At 42.0% G+C, this 18,322-nt stretch overlaps 1 protein-coding gene across 2 annotated transcripts in view; it reads right to left on the bottom strand.

The window, feature by feature from the left end:
- Positions 1 to 7,605: 7,605 nt before the first annotated feature.
- The window catches only part of USP40 (ubiquitin specific peptidase 40), a 3,368,940-nt gene continuing 3,358,223 nt past the window's right edge, over positions 7,606 to 18,322 (bottom strand). For both annotated transcript variants that reach the window (XM_044075047.1, XM_044075048.1), the window contains 2 exons: positions 8,963 to 9,057; positions 7,606 to 8,699 (listed from right to left, as the gene is read on the bottom strand). In XM_044075047.1, the coding sequence (XP_043930982.1) occupies positions 8,588 to 8,699; positions 8,963 to 9,057 (207 nt within the window). In that variant the 3' untranslated portion in view covers positions 7,606 to 8,587. The remainder of the gene's footprint in view (positions 8,700 to 8,962; positions 9,058 to 18,322) is intronic.

Raw genomic sequence — 18,322 nt, 5'->3', positions numbered from 1 at the left:
AACACACACTTGAAACTGGAACGTCCTAAAAACTTTCGCTTTGGGCTTGGATAAGGAGGGAGGGAGGAAAGAAATCTGTACTACCTGCTCTACTAGGGAGGACTGTAATTCAGAGTGGTGAGAAAAATAGTTGAGGGCTTCAAACTTTAGTGTGGAATCTGAGAACTGCCAGTTAAAGTTGCTCTATGACATTCTGCATTTGTTTATAGCTTGCATACTTGAACTGTTTCTTCTTTTCTGCTCTTGTTGTAATGCAATTTGTTTTACTTTAAATTTGTTGTCTCACTTTTAATTTTTTTCTTAGAGTTTTAAAAGAAAGTTTGTGGTTAGGGCCAATCAGCAAACATTTGAAAGACTAACGCCATCTATATTGTGACAGAAGCTGAGCAGTATCATTCTTAAGCAAACAGAACGAGATGAACATGAGAAAATTTAAGGGATACCACCGACAAAAGCCATTCTGTCCATACCTCGCTAAAGCATTCAACATGATTTCCATTGCTTGCTTTATCCATAAATGTACTAGTCTGATCATAAACACCCTACATTGCTCACTGGGTTCAAACTGGCTTCCAAAATACACACTGTAAATGCTGGAACACCTTTACTTATAAAAGGCACATCAGTGATGTGGCAGCATTCAGGGCACTATCCTTTGTCCTCTTCTCTTCAGTATCTACTTCTCCAATATGACACCTTAGCAAAGGTTTATGGCTAACCAAGTTTACTGACTACTATAACTTGTAGTTTTATTGACTTCCCTTGAACACTAGAATTCTCTAAGAGGGGCTTACTAGAGCTGACACTTGGTCAACAATGTAGTGTACTCACCTTTGGGAAGTAATTCTATCCTATCCTACTGAGTACCTCATAAACGGGACCCTAGTTAAGATAAACACAGTCATTAAAGATCCAGGTACCTTCACTGACAATGAAGTAACTATTGCTTGATTACCACACAGCTGTTATACTTAGGAGATTCTTCTGTTTTGTCCATTTAATTAACAAAAGTGCATCTTTCAAGACCTATTCCACCTCATCAGGCCAAACACAGAATTCAACACACCATTTGGAAAGGACATTTACAAACACCTTGTCCAACTAAAAAGACTGCAATTTTTTCTAACAGGACATCAAAGGCGGACGGAAGGAGTATGTCCATCAGCTTCTGAATGAAGAAAAATCCCACAGAAGCTGCACTGCCCCAAACATAACCAACGATGAAAAATGAAGAGAAGTCCACCTTAGAAGAGTAAGAAAAATGCAGTTGGAGAAAGCAGCAGGCTCAGATGAGGTCACATCAGTGATTATCAAGATGTTGGCTGAGTTAGGGAAGGACAGATAACTAGAAAACAGGCATACTCATACCAATATACAAGAAAGTACAGTTGTGTACACTTACCATAAATGTAGATGTTCGAGTGTATTCACTGTTACAGTCATTACATTTGGGTAATCTGCTGGCAGGTTGCCCTCAGTCGGCCTGAATAACAAAGTCTTGGGTCCTGCATCGGTTGCTGTCTCCTCTTCCATGACGTCACGTCATCAGGGGTATAAAACATGCAGCCAACGCCATTTTAATCAGTTTTCCTTGCCCCAGATGTCAGGTGCCCCCAAATGGTGGGCAAAAATTATATATATATATATATATATATTTATGCATGTAATTTAGAACACAAAAACATTTACCTCCAACTAAAAGCAAATGCACCAAAAAGGCTTTTGAGCATAGTGAAAGAAAGAAGAGGTATAATAAGAGAGAAAAAAGGGGGCTGGTGGATAGGTAACCCAGACTGCAACAGTGAAAACACTCGAACATCTGCATTTATGGTAAGTGTACACAACTGTACTATGTTCTTCATGTTTCAATGCTGCAGTCATTACATTTGGGTAGAATCCCAAAGCTATGGATGGGAGGATGGACTTATACAGCATTAGGAGCAGCTAAAAGGCCCTGCAAGACAGCAGTGGCAAAGCCTGCCCTGGATTTAGAAAAGAGAGGTAAATGGTAATATTTGGTGAACGTATGAACTGAGCTCCAAGTAGCAGCTTCTAGAATGTCTCTGGTAGGAACCCCTATGAGAAAAGCTGCAGAAGTAGATGCAGCACTGGTGGAATGGGATCTGATCCCCTTGGGGACAGGTTTACCACGGTGCATGTAGCACAAACGTGCAATGGTTTACCCATTTTGAAATAGTCTGCTTTGAAATAGCCTTCCCCTCTGCCCCTGCAGCAAATGCCACCAGTAGTTGCTCAGACTTTCTTAGAGATTTTGTCCTGTTTAAGTAGAATCTTAGCTGTCTGTGTACATCCAATGAATGCAGAATCCGCTCTCCCTTGTTCTGCAGATTTGGGAAAAAAGTTGGCAGATGAATGGTCTGGTTAAGAGCCACACGGGATACCACCTTAGGCATAAAGGATGGATTGGTCCTGAAAGCCACCCTGTCCGGATAAAAGATAATGAAAGGCTCCACTACCATGAGAGCCTGAAGTTCTGAAATCCTTCTTGCTGAAGTGACTGCTAAAAGAAAGGCTGTCTTTCAGGACAGAAATTTTATGCCTGCAGTAGCAGATGGTTCAAAAGGAGGTAGGGTGAGTTTTTCCAACACAAAATTGAGGTCCCAAGCAGGAGTAGGTGCTCTCCTGGGAGGTCTCAAATTTTGGCCCCTCTGAGGTACTGCTTTAGCAGGGGATTAGAAAAGATAGGAGGCTCTGTGTTGTAATGAGCGGAGATGGCAGAGACATGGATTTTTATAAAAGAAAAAGATAGGCCTTTGTGAAGCATCTCAGTTAAATATTGCAGAATCTGAGGAATATTGGGCATTGCTGCATTTATTCCTTGTGCTTGGTTCCAGGCACAGAATCTTTTCCATTTATCAGCATAAGATTTTCTAGTGCTAGGCCTTCTAGCCTCCAAAATGACATCCATCACATGTTTACTGAGAGATGTGACTGCTGAAATTAGATGATTAGCCAAGCTGCAAGATTCAGGGTTTGGAGCTGAGTGTGCAGAATTTGATAGTTCTGCTGAGACAATAGATGAGGTGTCTGAGGCAGGTACCACGGAGGAAGGTGTGACATATTCCGTAGAAGTGGGTACCAGTGTTGGCAAGGCCAGTCTGGAGCAATCAGAATAATTTTTGGTTTTTCCTGTTTGACTTTTAGCAAAACCTTGGAAATCAGAGGCAGAGGGGGAAAGGCATAGACTGACAGGTTTTTCCAGCTGAAGGATAGAGCATCCACTTTCCAAGCTTTTTTGTGATGAATTCTTGTGCAGAATTTGTGTAACTGATAGTTTTGGAGAGAGGCAAAAAGATCTATGTCTGGGCTCCCCCATTTTCATGTCAACATGCTGAAGATTTGTGGATCCAGTTTCCATTTGTGTGGGTCCATAAGATTTCTACTTAGTTTGTCTGCCAGAGTATTTTGCTTTTCTGGCAGGAATTGAGCTTGTAGATGTATTTGGTAAGTCAAGGCTGTGTTCCACAAGGCCGTGGCTAGTCTGCAAAGAGGGTAGGAGTGGGTACCCCCCTGCTTGTTTATGTACCATATAACTGTGGTGTTGTTCGTCTTTATCAGTAGTTGTCCTGGATGAAGGAAGTCCTTGAAGGCTGTCAGAGCATTCTGTACAGCTAGCATTTCTTTCTGGTTGATATGTAGGTGCATTTGGTTTGGGCTCCACTGGCCCTGAAAGCATCTCCCTGCCTGATGGGCCCCCCAAGCATAGTCTGATGCGTCTGTAGTCAGGATTTGGGTGGCAGGGGGTAGAATGAATGACAGTCCCTTGTTTAGGTGACAGGCTTCTGCCCATGAACTCCTATTGCAGGCAAGGAATGAGAGGCATCATTGTTTCCAGGCTGTGACAATGTTGACTTCATAAGCTTTTTAGGTACGATTGAAGTTTCCTCATATGCAGTCTTGCATATGGAATTACTAGAATGCAGGAAGCCATGAACCCCAAAGCCTACAGAATTTGTCTTGCAGATAGTTGTATTTTTGTGGCCACTTGTTTGAAGTATGTTATCAATTGAATTTGTTTGTCTGGCGTGAGGTAAGCCATCTGGGCAGTTGTATTCAAGCTTGCACCCAGGAATATAATTATTTGAGAGGGTACCAGTAGTGATTTCTTTTCATTTATGGTGTACCCTAGGCATGTTAGAAGCCTTTTTACAAATGCTAGATGTTGTAGAAGAGTGTCCTTGTTTTCTGCCTGAATTAGACATTCGTCCAGATAAGGATAAATTTGAATGTTTCATTGTCTGCAAAATGCAGGCACTTTGTGAAGACCCTGGGTGCAGTAGATAAGCCAAAGGGCAGTGCAGAGAACTGGTAATGCAAATAGCCTGCATTAAAGCGGAGGTATCTTTTGCAAGATTCCCTGATTGGGATATGCAGGTAAGCTTCTTTTAAATCTAGAGTTACCAACCAGGCATCTTTGCCTAGCATAGGCAGTAACTGTTGTAGAGTCAGCATCTTGAACTTTGGAATGTCCAGGAAGGTATTTAGAATGGATAAGTCCACAATTGGACGCCATGATTTGTCTTTTCTGGGTACCAGGAAGAGTCTTGAATAAAAACCTTGTCCTTTTTCCTTTTCTGGTACTGGTTGAATAGCCCCCATATCCATGAGGGACATGACTTGTTTCTGGGCCTCTGCCCACTGATTTGGAGGCAGATCTGGCCATCCGTTTGGAACTGGCAACGTATGGAAATCAAATCTGTATCCCTGGGATACTATATTTAAGACCCACTTGTGCTGGGTAATTAGATGCCAATTTTGAGCATGAAGTGCTAGTTTTCTACCCAAAGGGGCTGCCAAAAGATAAGTGCTTGGAAATGGCAGAGGAAAGTCATTGAGACTGTTTACTGTAGGGGGGGTGCTTTTCTACTTACAGATTTGGAGGTGGAAGCACCCCATTGTTTTGTTCTGTAAGTTCCTTGTGACTGAAACCTGGAGCCTTTGGAGTGTCTGGGTTTGACCTGTGTTGTTCTGTTGGATACTGGAAAGGGGACCAATTCTTAGTAGGCCAGTGTCTACTGAACCTGGGTGGCTGCACTTGTAAGAAATCTTTTACAGTTTGCATAGATTTAGCTTTGTCCTCCATCTTTTTCAAAACGTTTTCTGCCTTATTACCAAACAGACTGTCCTGCTGTAAAGGAGCATCCAACAATTTAGCTTTAACATGATCAGGCAGATTTTGCTCCTTGAGCCAAGCATGTCTTTTTATCACACATCCAGTTACGGCAGCCATGCAAGAGGCCTCCAAGGAATCAAAACCACATTGCAAAGTATGCTTTCCAACTTGTTCAGCTGAATGCAATAAATCCTGTAACTCTATTTTCCGCACAATCAGAAATCAACATAATTTTCTGTTTAAGTAAGCCCATGACATGCTGTTGATATTTAAGCATATGAAACTGACAGTTTAAAGTCCTGATTGCCAGGGTTGCAAACGTATAAACCTTCTTACCCCCATCTATCCAGCGCCCTTGAGTCTCTATAAGAAGGGGTAGGATTTTTAGCAGTAGACGCCTTAACACCCTTGGGACCCTGAGAAATTGTTTCAGGGTCAGCAGTAGGGTTTTTGAAAAGAAACTTGTGGGAGTCAGGAATCCTGTAATATCTGTCTGGCTTACTAGGAGCTGGAAGCAGGGAATTAGGAGCCATGCTGGATCAACAATGTCTAAAACAGGAGGTATAGCCAAAGGTCTATGCTGAGGAAGAAGAAAATCCCTCAGCCTCTTTTTGGATTCTGAAAAATCCTGACTCTCCCAATAAAAATGTTCCCTTAAGGTATGCAAAGTTTCTCCAAAAGAAAAATCCTCAGGAGGAGAAGCAGAAGGGATGGATTCTTCTGCCTCAGAGTCCTCATAAGGGGGGAATAGAAAATTCCTGATCAGAAGAGGAATCAGAAGAAATGGAAATCTGATCTGAAGATTCATAATCCGTGCCTTGCCTAGGCCTCTTAGCAGGAGGGGGTTGGGAACCGCTGATAAAGGTAATTAAATCCTTCGCCATTTTGATCATTTGTTTTTTAGGCATAGGGGCCTGAGCACATGGCTCATGCGTCAATTTTTTAGACATAGAAGTTGGTTTTGGCTTTGTTTTTGATGATGGCGTCGGTTTAATATACAAATCTTTAGGCCTGAAAACATCCTCAGAAGCTGGTGCCTGCTCAGCGGCTCTGGACCCATCCAAGGGAGAGAAATCCGCAGGTTCAATACTTGAAGAATCTCGCAGCATACCGGACTCCGAATGGGTCTCGGTAGAGGCCTGCGACTCAAAAGTAGCAGGCATCAGGGGCTGTGAAAGTGCCTCACTGAGTACCGGCCAACCGGCAACTGGCTTAGGAGAAGCTTCGTCATCGGTTTTGGATCTCGACGTTCTGTCTCTGTCTTTTTCTTTGCATTTTTTGTGAATTCCGGTAGTCTGATTGCTAACTGACGACATTTCAGGATAGTTAAATCTTGAGACAAAGTATTTAGAAGCAAAAATAGACCGACGCTTAATAGTGCGTTGGTTAAATTTAGCCCAAAACCGACAGCAAGGCACATTGTGGTCAGGGCCTTGGCAATGAATACAGTGCAAATGAAAATCCTTATGAGGTATTTGCTTCCAACAAGTAATACAATTATTAACTTTTACTGACATCGGTAAGGAACAAGAAAAAGTTTCCCCAACGGGGTACTTGGCTTTAGTTTGAAGACTTTGGTTCTGAAACTCGGAAACGAAAATTTCAGGAGTCAGCCGACCGGCACTTGTGAACTGCTTCTGCTTCGGGCACTGCGCGGCAAGAAAGACTGATTAAAATGGTGTCGGCTGCATGTTTTACACCCCTGATGACCTGACGTCATGGAAGAGGAGACAGCAACTGACGCAGGACCCAAGACTTTGTTATTCAGGCCGACTAAGGGCAACCTGCCAGCAGATTACCCAAATGTAATGACTGCAACAGTGAAACACGAAGAACATCAAAAGGGATACACACAATTGTGGGCAGTATATATTGGTATCAAACTCCTATCACACTGCATGAAAAATTCTGAGGAGGTTGACTGATAAATGAAAAGCAGAGAAGTAGAAGGTCTAATACCCTATATAATAAAATGTAATACTCTATATAAAGATAATTCATATTTAAAAAACAAATAATAAATCTTACTTTATAAACATTTGTTTATTCTTCAAAATACGTTTCACACTAACCATTACATTCAAGCCTGGTGGGTGGTCTGCTTCCAGGCGAATTATCCATGAATATGATTAAAGAAGAAACAAATGTTTATAAAGTCAGCTTTATTATTTGGTTTTTAAATAAGAATTATGTTTATATCAAGTGTTAGATTTTATTATATAGGGTATTAGACCTTCTATATTATATTAATTATTTAACTGCTTATGACTGTCATGTGATTTGCATTAGATATTTAAGTGAGTGCTTTGCATTTTTGTTTTACACACTGAAGAAGGGTTATTCTCAAAACCTCTGTGATTTTTTTACTGGAATAAAATTTGGTACTCAACTTTTTTTTAACTTCACCATACATTTCCATTTTTGGATTTTTGTTTTAATTTTCCATTTAAAAGTAGACACAAACACCAAAGTACTTCTTGAAAAAGTAGATTTTTTAATAAAGGCAGCTGTTTTGATCACTGGTTCTTGCATTTGACAATTTAAATTTAAACAAATCAGATACACATCACAATTTTCATTGGCTGCCTATGGACTACAGCCTGCATGGCCTTTAAAGTCAAATTAGTTTCACTGAAAAGCATTTATTTCCAACACCTGAAAAGGCAGTGCAGAAAACGTGAACAAAAAACTGCCAAATGGAACAACTGGACATAACCTTTTTGCACTAATGAAGCTGATCAAGTCAGATGATGAACCGTCATCTCAAGTTACTCCTGAAAGACTGGAAACCATACAAGATGTCTCAATCATGGATGGAATGTCATCAGGTGTGCAGTACAAAGTACTGAATGATTAAAAAGAGAAAGGCTTCTGTTGGCATTAATGATAGATATTCAACTACAAATAATAAAAATAGTTTCAAATCAAAACTGATCACTTTTTAGGTATCCTGACTTTTTTTAATCACAATGAAGTCCTATGGAATTTCTCTCTGCATGTTTAAAACGCAACTTACAACAAAACAAAATTACTTTATATCAAATGTCAGAAAATTCAGACAAGATTAAGCAATGTACCTATTGCTTGTATCTCTAAAAAGGAAAAATAATTAACAAAGCTATAACCAATTAAATAGTGTTCAAGAAGTCAAATCCAAGACAATACAACATCTAAACTCCTCATCCCAAGTCATTTTAAAAAGTGCACTATTTTACTCCACTGAGCCTTATAATTCTGGAAATACAGTATTCTGCTTTTTCTTAACAAGATAACGCAACATATCTTAAAGTTCATCTGGCAGAGCTTCATACTCTTCTCCCAATCTCTGGGAATCCACTTTTTGCTGGGGCTAGAGAAGGGTTTCGTTTTTTTTTTTTTCTATTCTCCAGGGGCTGGCCTTTTTACCCAGGATAACACAAGCAGTCTCCTCCTGAGACTAGATCTCCACAATCGTTATCTGAAAACATCAACATTAATACACAGTGCCACCTCTGGCTTGCGTTTTTTTGCTACAGTCTTAGCATTACTAGCTGGATCTTCATCTTTTATGTCAGTTGTACCTTGACTGAAAGAAGAAAAAGAGTTTTCTTTAATAAGCTTTATTCAGAAGCAAAAATCAAACATATGCAAAACAAACATTATGAGAGATATGTATGGCTGACAGAAGGAACATATTCCACAAAATTACCTTATGGATCAAGATATGACTGCAACACATTGAGTTTCATACTACAGTCTATCATCATTAGTCTTAAATTATGAATTATAGTTCCATATGGAGCAGATTAAACTGGATGAGGAACATAAGACGTTAACATGGATTAATACCTTTTCTGTTTCCCTCTCAGGTCCTGTAATAGTTTTTCTTTGGCAGCATCATCTCTTACTGTACTGAAGTCCTTGCTGTCATCATCTAGAATATTCTAGGCGATAAGTAGAGATAATGATGACTTCAATGTTAAAACAAATACACCATGTAAAAATACACACAAAATGACAAGTTAATCATAAATTTACTACTGAATGTGCAATGCTGATGGCAAAACTCCAGTCAAAGGAAGATTATGAATGGAGCAAAACATTTTTATAAATACAATGACAACTCTCAGAGTTAAATTGCTACTCTGCTCTTACAAAAAGCAAACATCAACTTGGCAGTATTTTCCAAGTACTTCAACTTACATGAGAAGCTTGTACCACATAATTATGAACTGTTCAGACAATACTACAATCTACATTTCACAACCTGCTATTACATAAACAAAAATGGAGCAAAACACTCAAATTCTAATACAGGTACTAAAACTTAGAGATGAAATGCTTACTAACATTTCTATTTAATCATAATCTGAAAAAATATGTTACTTTATTAATTATTACTAAATGTGTACAGGCTCCTTTTTAAGAATTTTACTAAATATGAAGCAATCAATGTGACTAAGGGGAATTCATAAAACAGATACAAGTCTTGAAAATATGGCTACTATGGGTATATAATATTAATCATCCAAAGGTTAGCTAGCTGAATAAGTACTATAAATAAAGGGGTCTATGTCAGAAGCACAAGTTTTCAGAAACTCGAAATTCATACTGTTGAGACAATATGATTGAGTTTCTGAAAGCTCAGACTTCAAAAAACAATAAAAATCTACCCTGTGCTCCCGCACACCCCCTGCATATTGTATATACCAACTCCAAGATTGCACTACTGTGGGAAAAAGGGTAAATTCCCCGATCCTCACTGTTCAGTGAACTCTATTCAAAAGCTTCAAGTTTTTGGAAACACAATTATATCATTTCAATATGAATTTCGAGTTTCTGAATACTCGGGCTTCTGAAGGGGACCCAATTAAAGCATATGTATTAGCGATAATAGTTGATGTGTGAGGAAACATTTTGAGGTAAGCAACTTGAGATTTCCAAGTGTTCTTACTACCTGCATAAGCTGTACTTCATCCTCTAACTGTGAAGTCCTGTGCAAGGCTAGGAGGACAAACACAGCTCCAGTATTTTTCAGTTCATCTCCTGTCATTTGAGTGAGCACAACTTATGAAATGAACAAAATACAGGATTATATACCTACCCAATTAAAAAGAAAATCCATCCTCAGCATCAGGATTCAGGGGGAAATGGGAAGATAATAAACACTCACTGCAAATGGCCTCCTCAATTTACTAAAGATGATGAGCACACACATCTTTCACAGGATGCATTTGAGGGAGGATAACTGCTGGGGAAAAAACACCAAACAGTTAAGAAAAAAAAAATTTAAAACCTCTCTGAGGGTCTTGCAACACATGAGTGAGTCCTAAAGGGCAAATATCTATCCCAGCAGAGTGCTGCCCCCCTGACATCTCAGATGCTCAGGTAAGAGCTGCCCTCTCCAAAGCAAAAACACAGCATCAATGGGACCAGACGGTGTCCCAGGCTGCGTCCTACATGAACTCCAAGAAGAGCTAAACCCAAACATAAAACTACTGTTCAATCTCAGCCTTACTACAGGATATGTGCCCAAAGAGTGGCGTACAGCAACAGTGGTCCCTCTCCATAAAGGAGGTGCCTCAACGGATCCTGGAAACTATTGCCCCATAAGCCTGACTAGCTTGGTCTGCAAAGCTATGGAAAGGATCATCATGGACCTCATAAATAAAGATATTGGGGACCTACAGACACTGGATCCTACCCAGTTCGGCTTTGTTAAGGGCAGATCCTGCCTCTTAAACCTGGTTGATTTCTTTGAAACAGTCACCAAGGCCATTGACGAGGGGAAGGTGGTCCACACAGCCTACCTGGACCTCGCAATACCCCACTCGGGCATTATAGATAAGCTCACTGGCTTAAATATACACCCCTATGTCACTAGATGGATTGCAAACTGGCTCAAGGACAGAACCCACATGGTTAGAATTGCTGGAGCCATGTCAGACTCCAAACCAGTTACAAGTGGTGTCCCACAAGGCTCAGTCCTGGGACCTCTCTTGTTCGGTATATATTTCTCGGAGGTACAGGCCAACACGGAAGGACTGTGGCTGACAAAGTTCGCAGATGACTGCAAACTGGGTGCCATAATCGACTCTCCAGCCGACACAAGCATCCTCCAAAAGGGCCTCATAGAAACAGACAACTGGTGCCAGAGCCATGACCTCAAGCTAAATGCCAAAAAGTGTATTGTCATCCCCTTTGGCAAAAATAAAGTGCCCACAAATTACCACATAGGTGGTAATCCATTAAGTACAGAAGAAGTAATTAGGGACCTGGGGACCCAAGTTGATAGCAATCTGTTATTTGACAACCACGTGGCCAAAGTGGTTAGAAAAACATTTTATATAGCCCACCTAATCATGAAGGGATTCACATCTAGATCAGGGGAGGCCATTGTGCCTCTTTACTCATCCCTCATCAGGCCCATAATTGAGTACAATGCCCCTTTTGGGATGTACCTTACCAGACACCTGCAGCAACTAGAAAGACCCCAAAAGTACCTCACCAAGAGGATCAAAGGGCTCAAACAGATGCCATATGTTGCCCGGTTAAAGAAACTCAGCTCTACTCAGTGGCATACCGCCTGTTCAGAGGCGATCTGTGCCTGACGTATAAAGCCATGTCCAACCCGGAATTAATGGACATGCTGCACCTCAGAAAATCCAAATCCCATCGAGTTACGCCTCGAGACTTGAACTTCAGCACTGAAATAAATAGGACATGCTGGAGGGACAGATTCATAACCCAGAGGCTCCCTTCACTCTGGAATAAAATCCCAGTCCAGGTTAGGCACAGTCCCTCATTGACTCTCTTCAAGAGGAATCTTGATGAGTGGATGGGAGATCGTAGGTTTACCCTGGGTATCACTTCTGTGTCACTGTTAGACAGAGGCACAGTATACTAACCTCGAAAAAGGGCATAGCAAAATAAATTTAAAATGGGTGGCGAAAGCCAAACACATTCTGGCTAGGCTTATAAATGCCCTAGGGCAGATAGCCTAGTATGAACCTATGAACCTATAATGGGGAGATGGGTCATTAACTGGAGGCCTTAATCAGAAAACACCTTTCATGAAGGATTTGCACAGTCTAAAAGTGAACAGAGAATGGTACTGACTTGCAGTGTGAAGTTGGAAATACCAGTTAACTATAATTTGATAGTCGAGAAGCTAGCAACTTCATCAAAAAGGGTGCTAAGAAATAGCAAAACATCTGAAACTGGTGCTGAGAAAGGATCAATGTTCCTACTTGTGGCCCAAATAACAAATCGTTTCCACTTACTGGTGTAGACTTTTTTAGTGGAAGCCTTTTATGACGCTACAAGAATTTTTCAGACTTGGGACTTAAGCCTGGACTGTCTACTAGTGTTGGAAGTAGAGAAACCCAGCGGTCAATTGAGGGCTCAAAGGTTCAGATGTTGCATCCCTGATGGATGAAAATGGACATCCTGACTTGGCTCCACAATCCAAGGAAGATTTTTCAGATGAGACCATAGGAAAGGGGGCCACAACTGACGAAGCGAGTAGGGGGCAATGAGGATGACTCAGTTCTTCAACCTGCTTGCCTTCTGAAGAAACTTTGTGATGAACGGAAGAGGAGGGTAAGCAGACAGGAGATCCAGAGGCCAATCGTGGACTAATGCATCCCTTGGGAACTCCCCTGGAGGAGGGATCAGAGTGAAGAACTTGCTGCATCTGTTGTTGAGGAGAGGCGCAAAAAGTTCACAGCAATGTTGAACCCAATGGCTGAAGATCATGTTCACTACTGATTGATTGAGGGACCACTCATGCAGAACCAGGAGCAATCTGCTGAATCTGTACTCCAGATCACTGGTTTTCCCCAGGATATGCATTGCAACTGGAAGGCGGTCTGAAGATATCTCCTATTCCCACACCCTCATGGCTTCCCTGCACAAGGGATAAGAATGAGTTCCTCTTTGTTTGTTGATGTACCAGACAACAGACATGTCGTTGGTGTATACTGCAATAATCCCCAAGGGGAGAATATCCTGAAAGGCTTGCAACGTTAGGAGGACTGCTCTCATCTCTAGGACATTGATATGCAACCTTGTTTTGGTAGGGGACCATGTGCCTTGGACCATCTTCCAATTATAATTCCCCCTCCACCCGAACTGGGAAGTGTTCGTGGTCATGGTGGCTATAAGGGGGTTGTTCAAGAATGGTCTGCCTAAAATGATGCTGTCTGACTGTATTCACCAACTGAGGTGATGCCTGCAAATGGGAGTCAACCTGATGTGAAGAGATAACCGCTGAGAGAGGATGGACCATTGTGTCGCTAACATTCACTGGAGAACCTGCATAAACAAATCTGGCTAGAGGAACTAACAGAATGGCTGCTGACATGGACCCTATGGTCTGCAGGATCAATCGGGCTGTGGAGGTCTGTTGGGCTAACAATTCCTGTACCTGATTTCTCAGAGTGGTTACTCGGTGTGAAGGAAGAGAAGCTATCTGATCCCTAGTGTTGAGCTGCTTACCTATAAATTTGAGGATCTGTACCGGAGTCAGGTTGGATTTGCTCGTGTTTATGGTGATGCCCAGAGTGTGATAACTGGATTAAGTAATCCTTGGCTTGGATTAGCCAATGCCTTGTGGGGGTGGTCAGAAGCCAATCATCTAAATATGGAAACACCTGGAATCCCCTGAACCTCGTGAGCCACTACCACTGCCACGCATTTGGTGAACACCCGGGCGGCTGTGGTGAGCCCAAAGTGCAGGGCTCTGAATTGGTAATGATTAGCTCCTAGCCAGAAGTGCAGATATCTCATGGACCACCAGTCTATTTTGATGTGATACTACATGTCCTTGAGATCTATCAAGCACATCCAGTTGTTCTTGTGCAACAATGGCAGAATGGACTGAACCATAATCATTTGTAACTTCTTTACATATTCATTCAATTCACTTAGATCCAGGATGGGTCTTAGGCCCCCTGCCTTTTTCAGCACCAAAAACAAGGGGGAGTAGATTCTGAATCCTCTTTGTTCAGTTCGGACCTCCTGGATGACCTCTTTAGCAACAGTTGTTGGATTTCCTTTGCTGCCTGTTCCCTTTGGGTGGCATATGTCAAGAAGGCTTTTGGAATTTGAGGGAAGAAGAGACAAGGGAACCGAATAACCTCTGGATATTATGCTTAGCAGCCAATGGTTTTGAGTCAACTGGGTCCAGGCTTTTGGGTGCAAAGCTAGTTGGACCCCGACTGCCTCCAGAGATGGACAGTCAGGCAGCACTTCAGAGCACTGGTAGGGCTTACTGGGAAGGGAGTCCCTAAAGCACTGGTTCTGTGGACCTCCTCTGCCTCTACGGCGTTGTCAACTATCAACCTCCCCCCGCCTCTAGAGGTGGGTTCCCCGTGTGGGTCCTGGAAAGGCCCTTGGGATTTGCGAAACCACATTTTCTTACTTCCAAATTGTTTCCTCGAGAAGGACCTCTGCTGAGTAACAGCAGGAAAGGTCTTCCTGTCCTTTCCAATACAGGTAGGTGTATCTCGAACTGATGGCCCAAAAAGGGACGAGCCATCGTAAGGGGCATTCACAAACAATGCCTTAAAAGGCTCCACAAAATCACATAGTTTCATCCAGGCATGTCTCCTTAGGGAAAGTCCTGAACTAGCTGCTTGTGAGGTGCCCTACCTCATTGATGATTTGGCGATGGACAAAAGAGTGGTCAGCTTGGGAGAAACTTTCTTAAATTCCTCCACAGGCATGGAGTCTGAGACAGAGGCTGACAGTTCCTTGATCAGATCTCTCTACAGTCATGTAAAATGAGCCAGGTAGTTCAATGATCTCTACACAAAGGTGGCCAATGCTTCCCAATCCTGTCTAGCACTCTAGACTCCTTGTCAGGTGGATGAATATTAGCAGTTTCTTCTGCTAGCTCTTTCAAAGTGGCTGCCGCCACCACATTGACATTGACTACAGGACCCTTACTGCAATGTTTCCTGTCTGCCGGGGGTACCAGAAACCTATTGTGTCATTTGGGTATGGGATCGATGGTGTACAGATACATAGCCTGGTGGGACAACAAGTCAACCAAGATGTCTACCGGGGGAGCGGTCACCCAAGATGTAGATGGGCCCGTCCCGAATACCTCCAAGAGAACTGACTCCTCAGAGGAAGGAGGTTGGGCAGACCACCCACCTTTCTGCTTCAGGATCTCTAATATATCCTCATAGGAGACGTCTTCAGATGGGGATCAGGGGGATCTTTCTCCCTCATTGAAGTTAGTGTCCTTGGTTAAAGATTCCAATGGGAAGTCAATGTGCACATCTTCTTCCAAGGAACTTCCTCAGCTGGGTACACTGGAGAAGTGTTGGAAGACGGGGATCCCTCCTGAGCAGGGAATTCTTGGAGGCCACTCGGGACAGGAAAACCTGTGGCAGTACCAGTGGGAGCAAGGACTGGATCTGACGAGGGTACTGGAGCAGATTGGGGAACATGTGTTATCAGATCTCCAACTTGGGAGAACACTCTGCACTATCTGAAAGGCCGAAGGACTAGGAGAAGCCCTTTCCATCTCCTCTGAAGCTGAAAACTCTGAGGGAAAACAGGCAGGACACACAGCCGAACTGTCGAGTGCCAAGGCACCTAAGGGAAGGGATGGTTCAGAGAAGGATGGTGGTGATGCCAGTCCCCTGGACCCAGCACCAACACCATGGCTCCGAGACTTGCTCTGCTCTGGGAAGACTGAAACAGGGCTAGTCAAGGGCATCCTCAGTGTTGAAGAAAGAAGCTTACCCTGCACTGAGCCCGATGCACACATGGTAGTCCCGAATCCTGCAACTCCAAAACTGAGGGTCAGATCAGAGAAGCAGTCCTGATGGAATGGCCAGGATAGTTCATGTATCCAACACGGGGCAGAGCCGAGACTACCTCCATCCAGATATGGGCCTTGAGAAATATCATCATCCTGTACACATCCACCTCGAACTAGCTGATGAGGGGGGACGGGAATGCTGATACCTTGAAGACAGTGCAGGACACCTCATCAAAGTCCTTGGATCTGAAGGTGTGGGATCCGGACTTAGGAGCTGACGAAGGTGGAGGAGAGATGCTAATAATATTCCCTGGAGCTGTAGGATCCGACTGGGGGGGCGGGTAATTTCCTCTGGTCCGAAGAAGTTGTAGCCAAAGATTTCTTAGGCTCTTAGCTTCAACAGTGCCCCTCAGGGAAACAGAGATGGACCTCTTTTTAGACTCAATAGCAAGAGAGGAAGAAGAAACCACAGAAGGGGTCTGAGACTTCAGAGCCGAGGAGGGAAGAAGGCCCCTAAGAATCAGTTTATTCCAACGGTAAGCTAAAGCCCATGGATTGAAGGCAGCCCAAAAGTTACAATACGCTTTCAAGTGGTCAGCACCTAGGCAGTACACACACTCATTGTGGGCATTCTGGTTGGGGATTTTATGCCCACAAGAAGTGCAGCATTTAAAACCAGGTGAAGGTCTGTCAGCCATAACCCAAAAAAAAAAAAGTCAAAACCCAACTATCACCAGCTGAAAAAAGCTAATGGTTCTAGAAATACAGGTATGCTTTAAACTCTTACGTTTTAACTCCAGATTTCTAACTTTAAATTTAGATTTAACCTTAAATGTAACTAAATTTAACTTTAGATGTAAAATAAGGTTTAAACTAGAGACAGCTAAAGCTAACAGCAACTTTTCTTTCTCAGGAAGAAAAAATGTGCGTGCACACACACACACACAATGAAAGAGAAATGGAGGGATGACTTACAGAATCCACCCAAGGATAAAACAGCAAGAAAACTTTGAAAAACTATCCACAGCTTGAGATCATGAGATCCGAGTCCCATACGCTAAAGCGGCAAACGAGATCTGAGGTTCATGGGTGGATTTAGTGCATTATGGGCAAGACAGAGGAGCTTGAGAGTCACATCCAAGTCTGTAGAATGTGGCCAAGCTAGATTGAAAGGTTGGATCTGAGACCCTATTGTGAGGAGGAATGAAGAAGACAACATCAGATCATACATTAGCAGAAAAGAAAACCAACCATATTAACATTTTCCCAATTACATACATTTTATATTTTCAATGTAATTATCATCAGTCCAACATTACATACATTGCAGAATTTCTGCCTTCAGTTAAACCTTACTTCTCCTCCTCCTCACCTTTATTCTGCATGTATTGCTCCCCACAATTTATATTTATTTCTATGTAATTTGCCCTTCTCTTTTCTAAAAATCCCTCTTTCAGTTCTTTTATCACCTTTACAATATTCAATACTTCATATACAGATGGTTCAGACTTTGATTTCCATTTCCTAGCAATTGCTATTTTGGCAGCCAACATAATTAAACTTAATAAGGCCTTACCATGTCTAGGCAATTCACATCTTGTGTCCCAGCTCAAAAAAAAAAAATCTAATCCTTAGTTACAGCCATTTGCTCACCTAATATTTCTGATGTGGTACGCTGAATGGAATTTTTAAAATATGCCAACTCATTACACTCCCAAATTGGATGTTCCCATTTACCTCCTTCTCCCCCATCACATCTCCAACATTTTATATCTACCTGAGGAAACTGAAGTCCGTTTGGAGTATAAATTACCTAGGCAATCACTTCCAAGCAAAGATCCTAAATTTTCTGGACTCTATTGTATACTTGGGATCAATACGTATGTCCTCCCATTATTCTCTTGTAAATTGCTTTGCCAGTCTCTCTTCCAAGTCCCTTCTAACCTCCTCTGATTGAATCTCATAGCTGTCGTGCAATATTTTATATTCCCTAATAATTATCCATTTTTTAACAGCAGTTTCTATTCCAGATTCACCTAAAAACTTTACTAGTGCAATTCTTTCACTTAAGATTCCCCTATTCCTTTCCCTCTGCCTATACTCGGATATTAATCCCTGGTAGGGAAGGCAGTCTCTAGCCCACAGTCCATAATGTCTTCTTGGCCTCATCCCACTCTTTTACCTTTCCCACACTAGTTATTTCTTCTCAATATTTTAGTTCTCTCGCCAGTTTTTTCCAGTAAATTCCAGCTCCCACTTGCCTATTTTCTGTACCCCTACTTGCAGTCATCCATATTGTCAAAATCTCCTTTTGCCATTCTTATGTTGGCTTACTTCTTAGAATAATTCCTGCTACTTTAAATTCTGAAGTATAATCATCTTCTTGGGTTATATATATATATATATATATATATATATATATATATATATAT

This window comes from Protopterus annectens, chromosome 6.part0 (assembly GCF_019279795.1).
Source record: "Protopterus annectens isolate FY-2018-M chromosome 6.part0, PAN1.0, whole genome shotgun sequence".
Classification (NCBI taxonomy): Eukaryota; Metazoa; Chordata; order Ceratodontiformes; family Protopteridae; genus Protopterus; species Protopterus annectens.
This window is presented reverse-complemented; position numbering and strand designations above follow the sequence as displayed.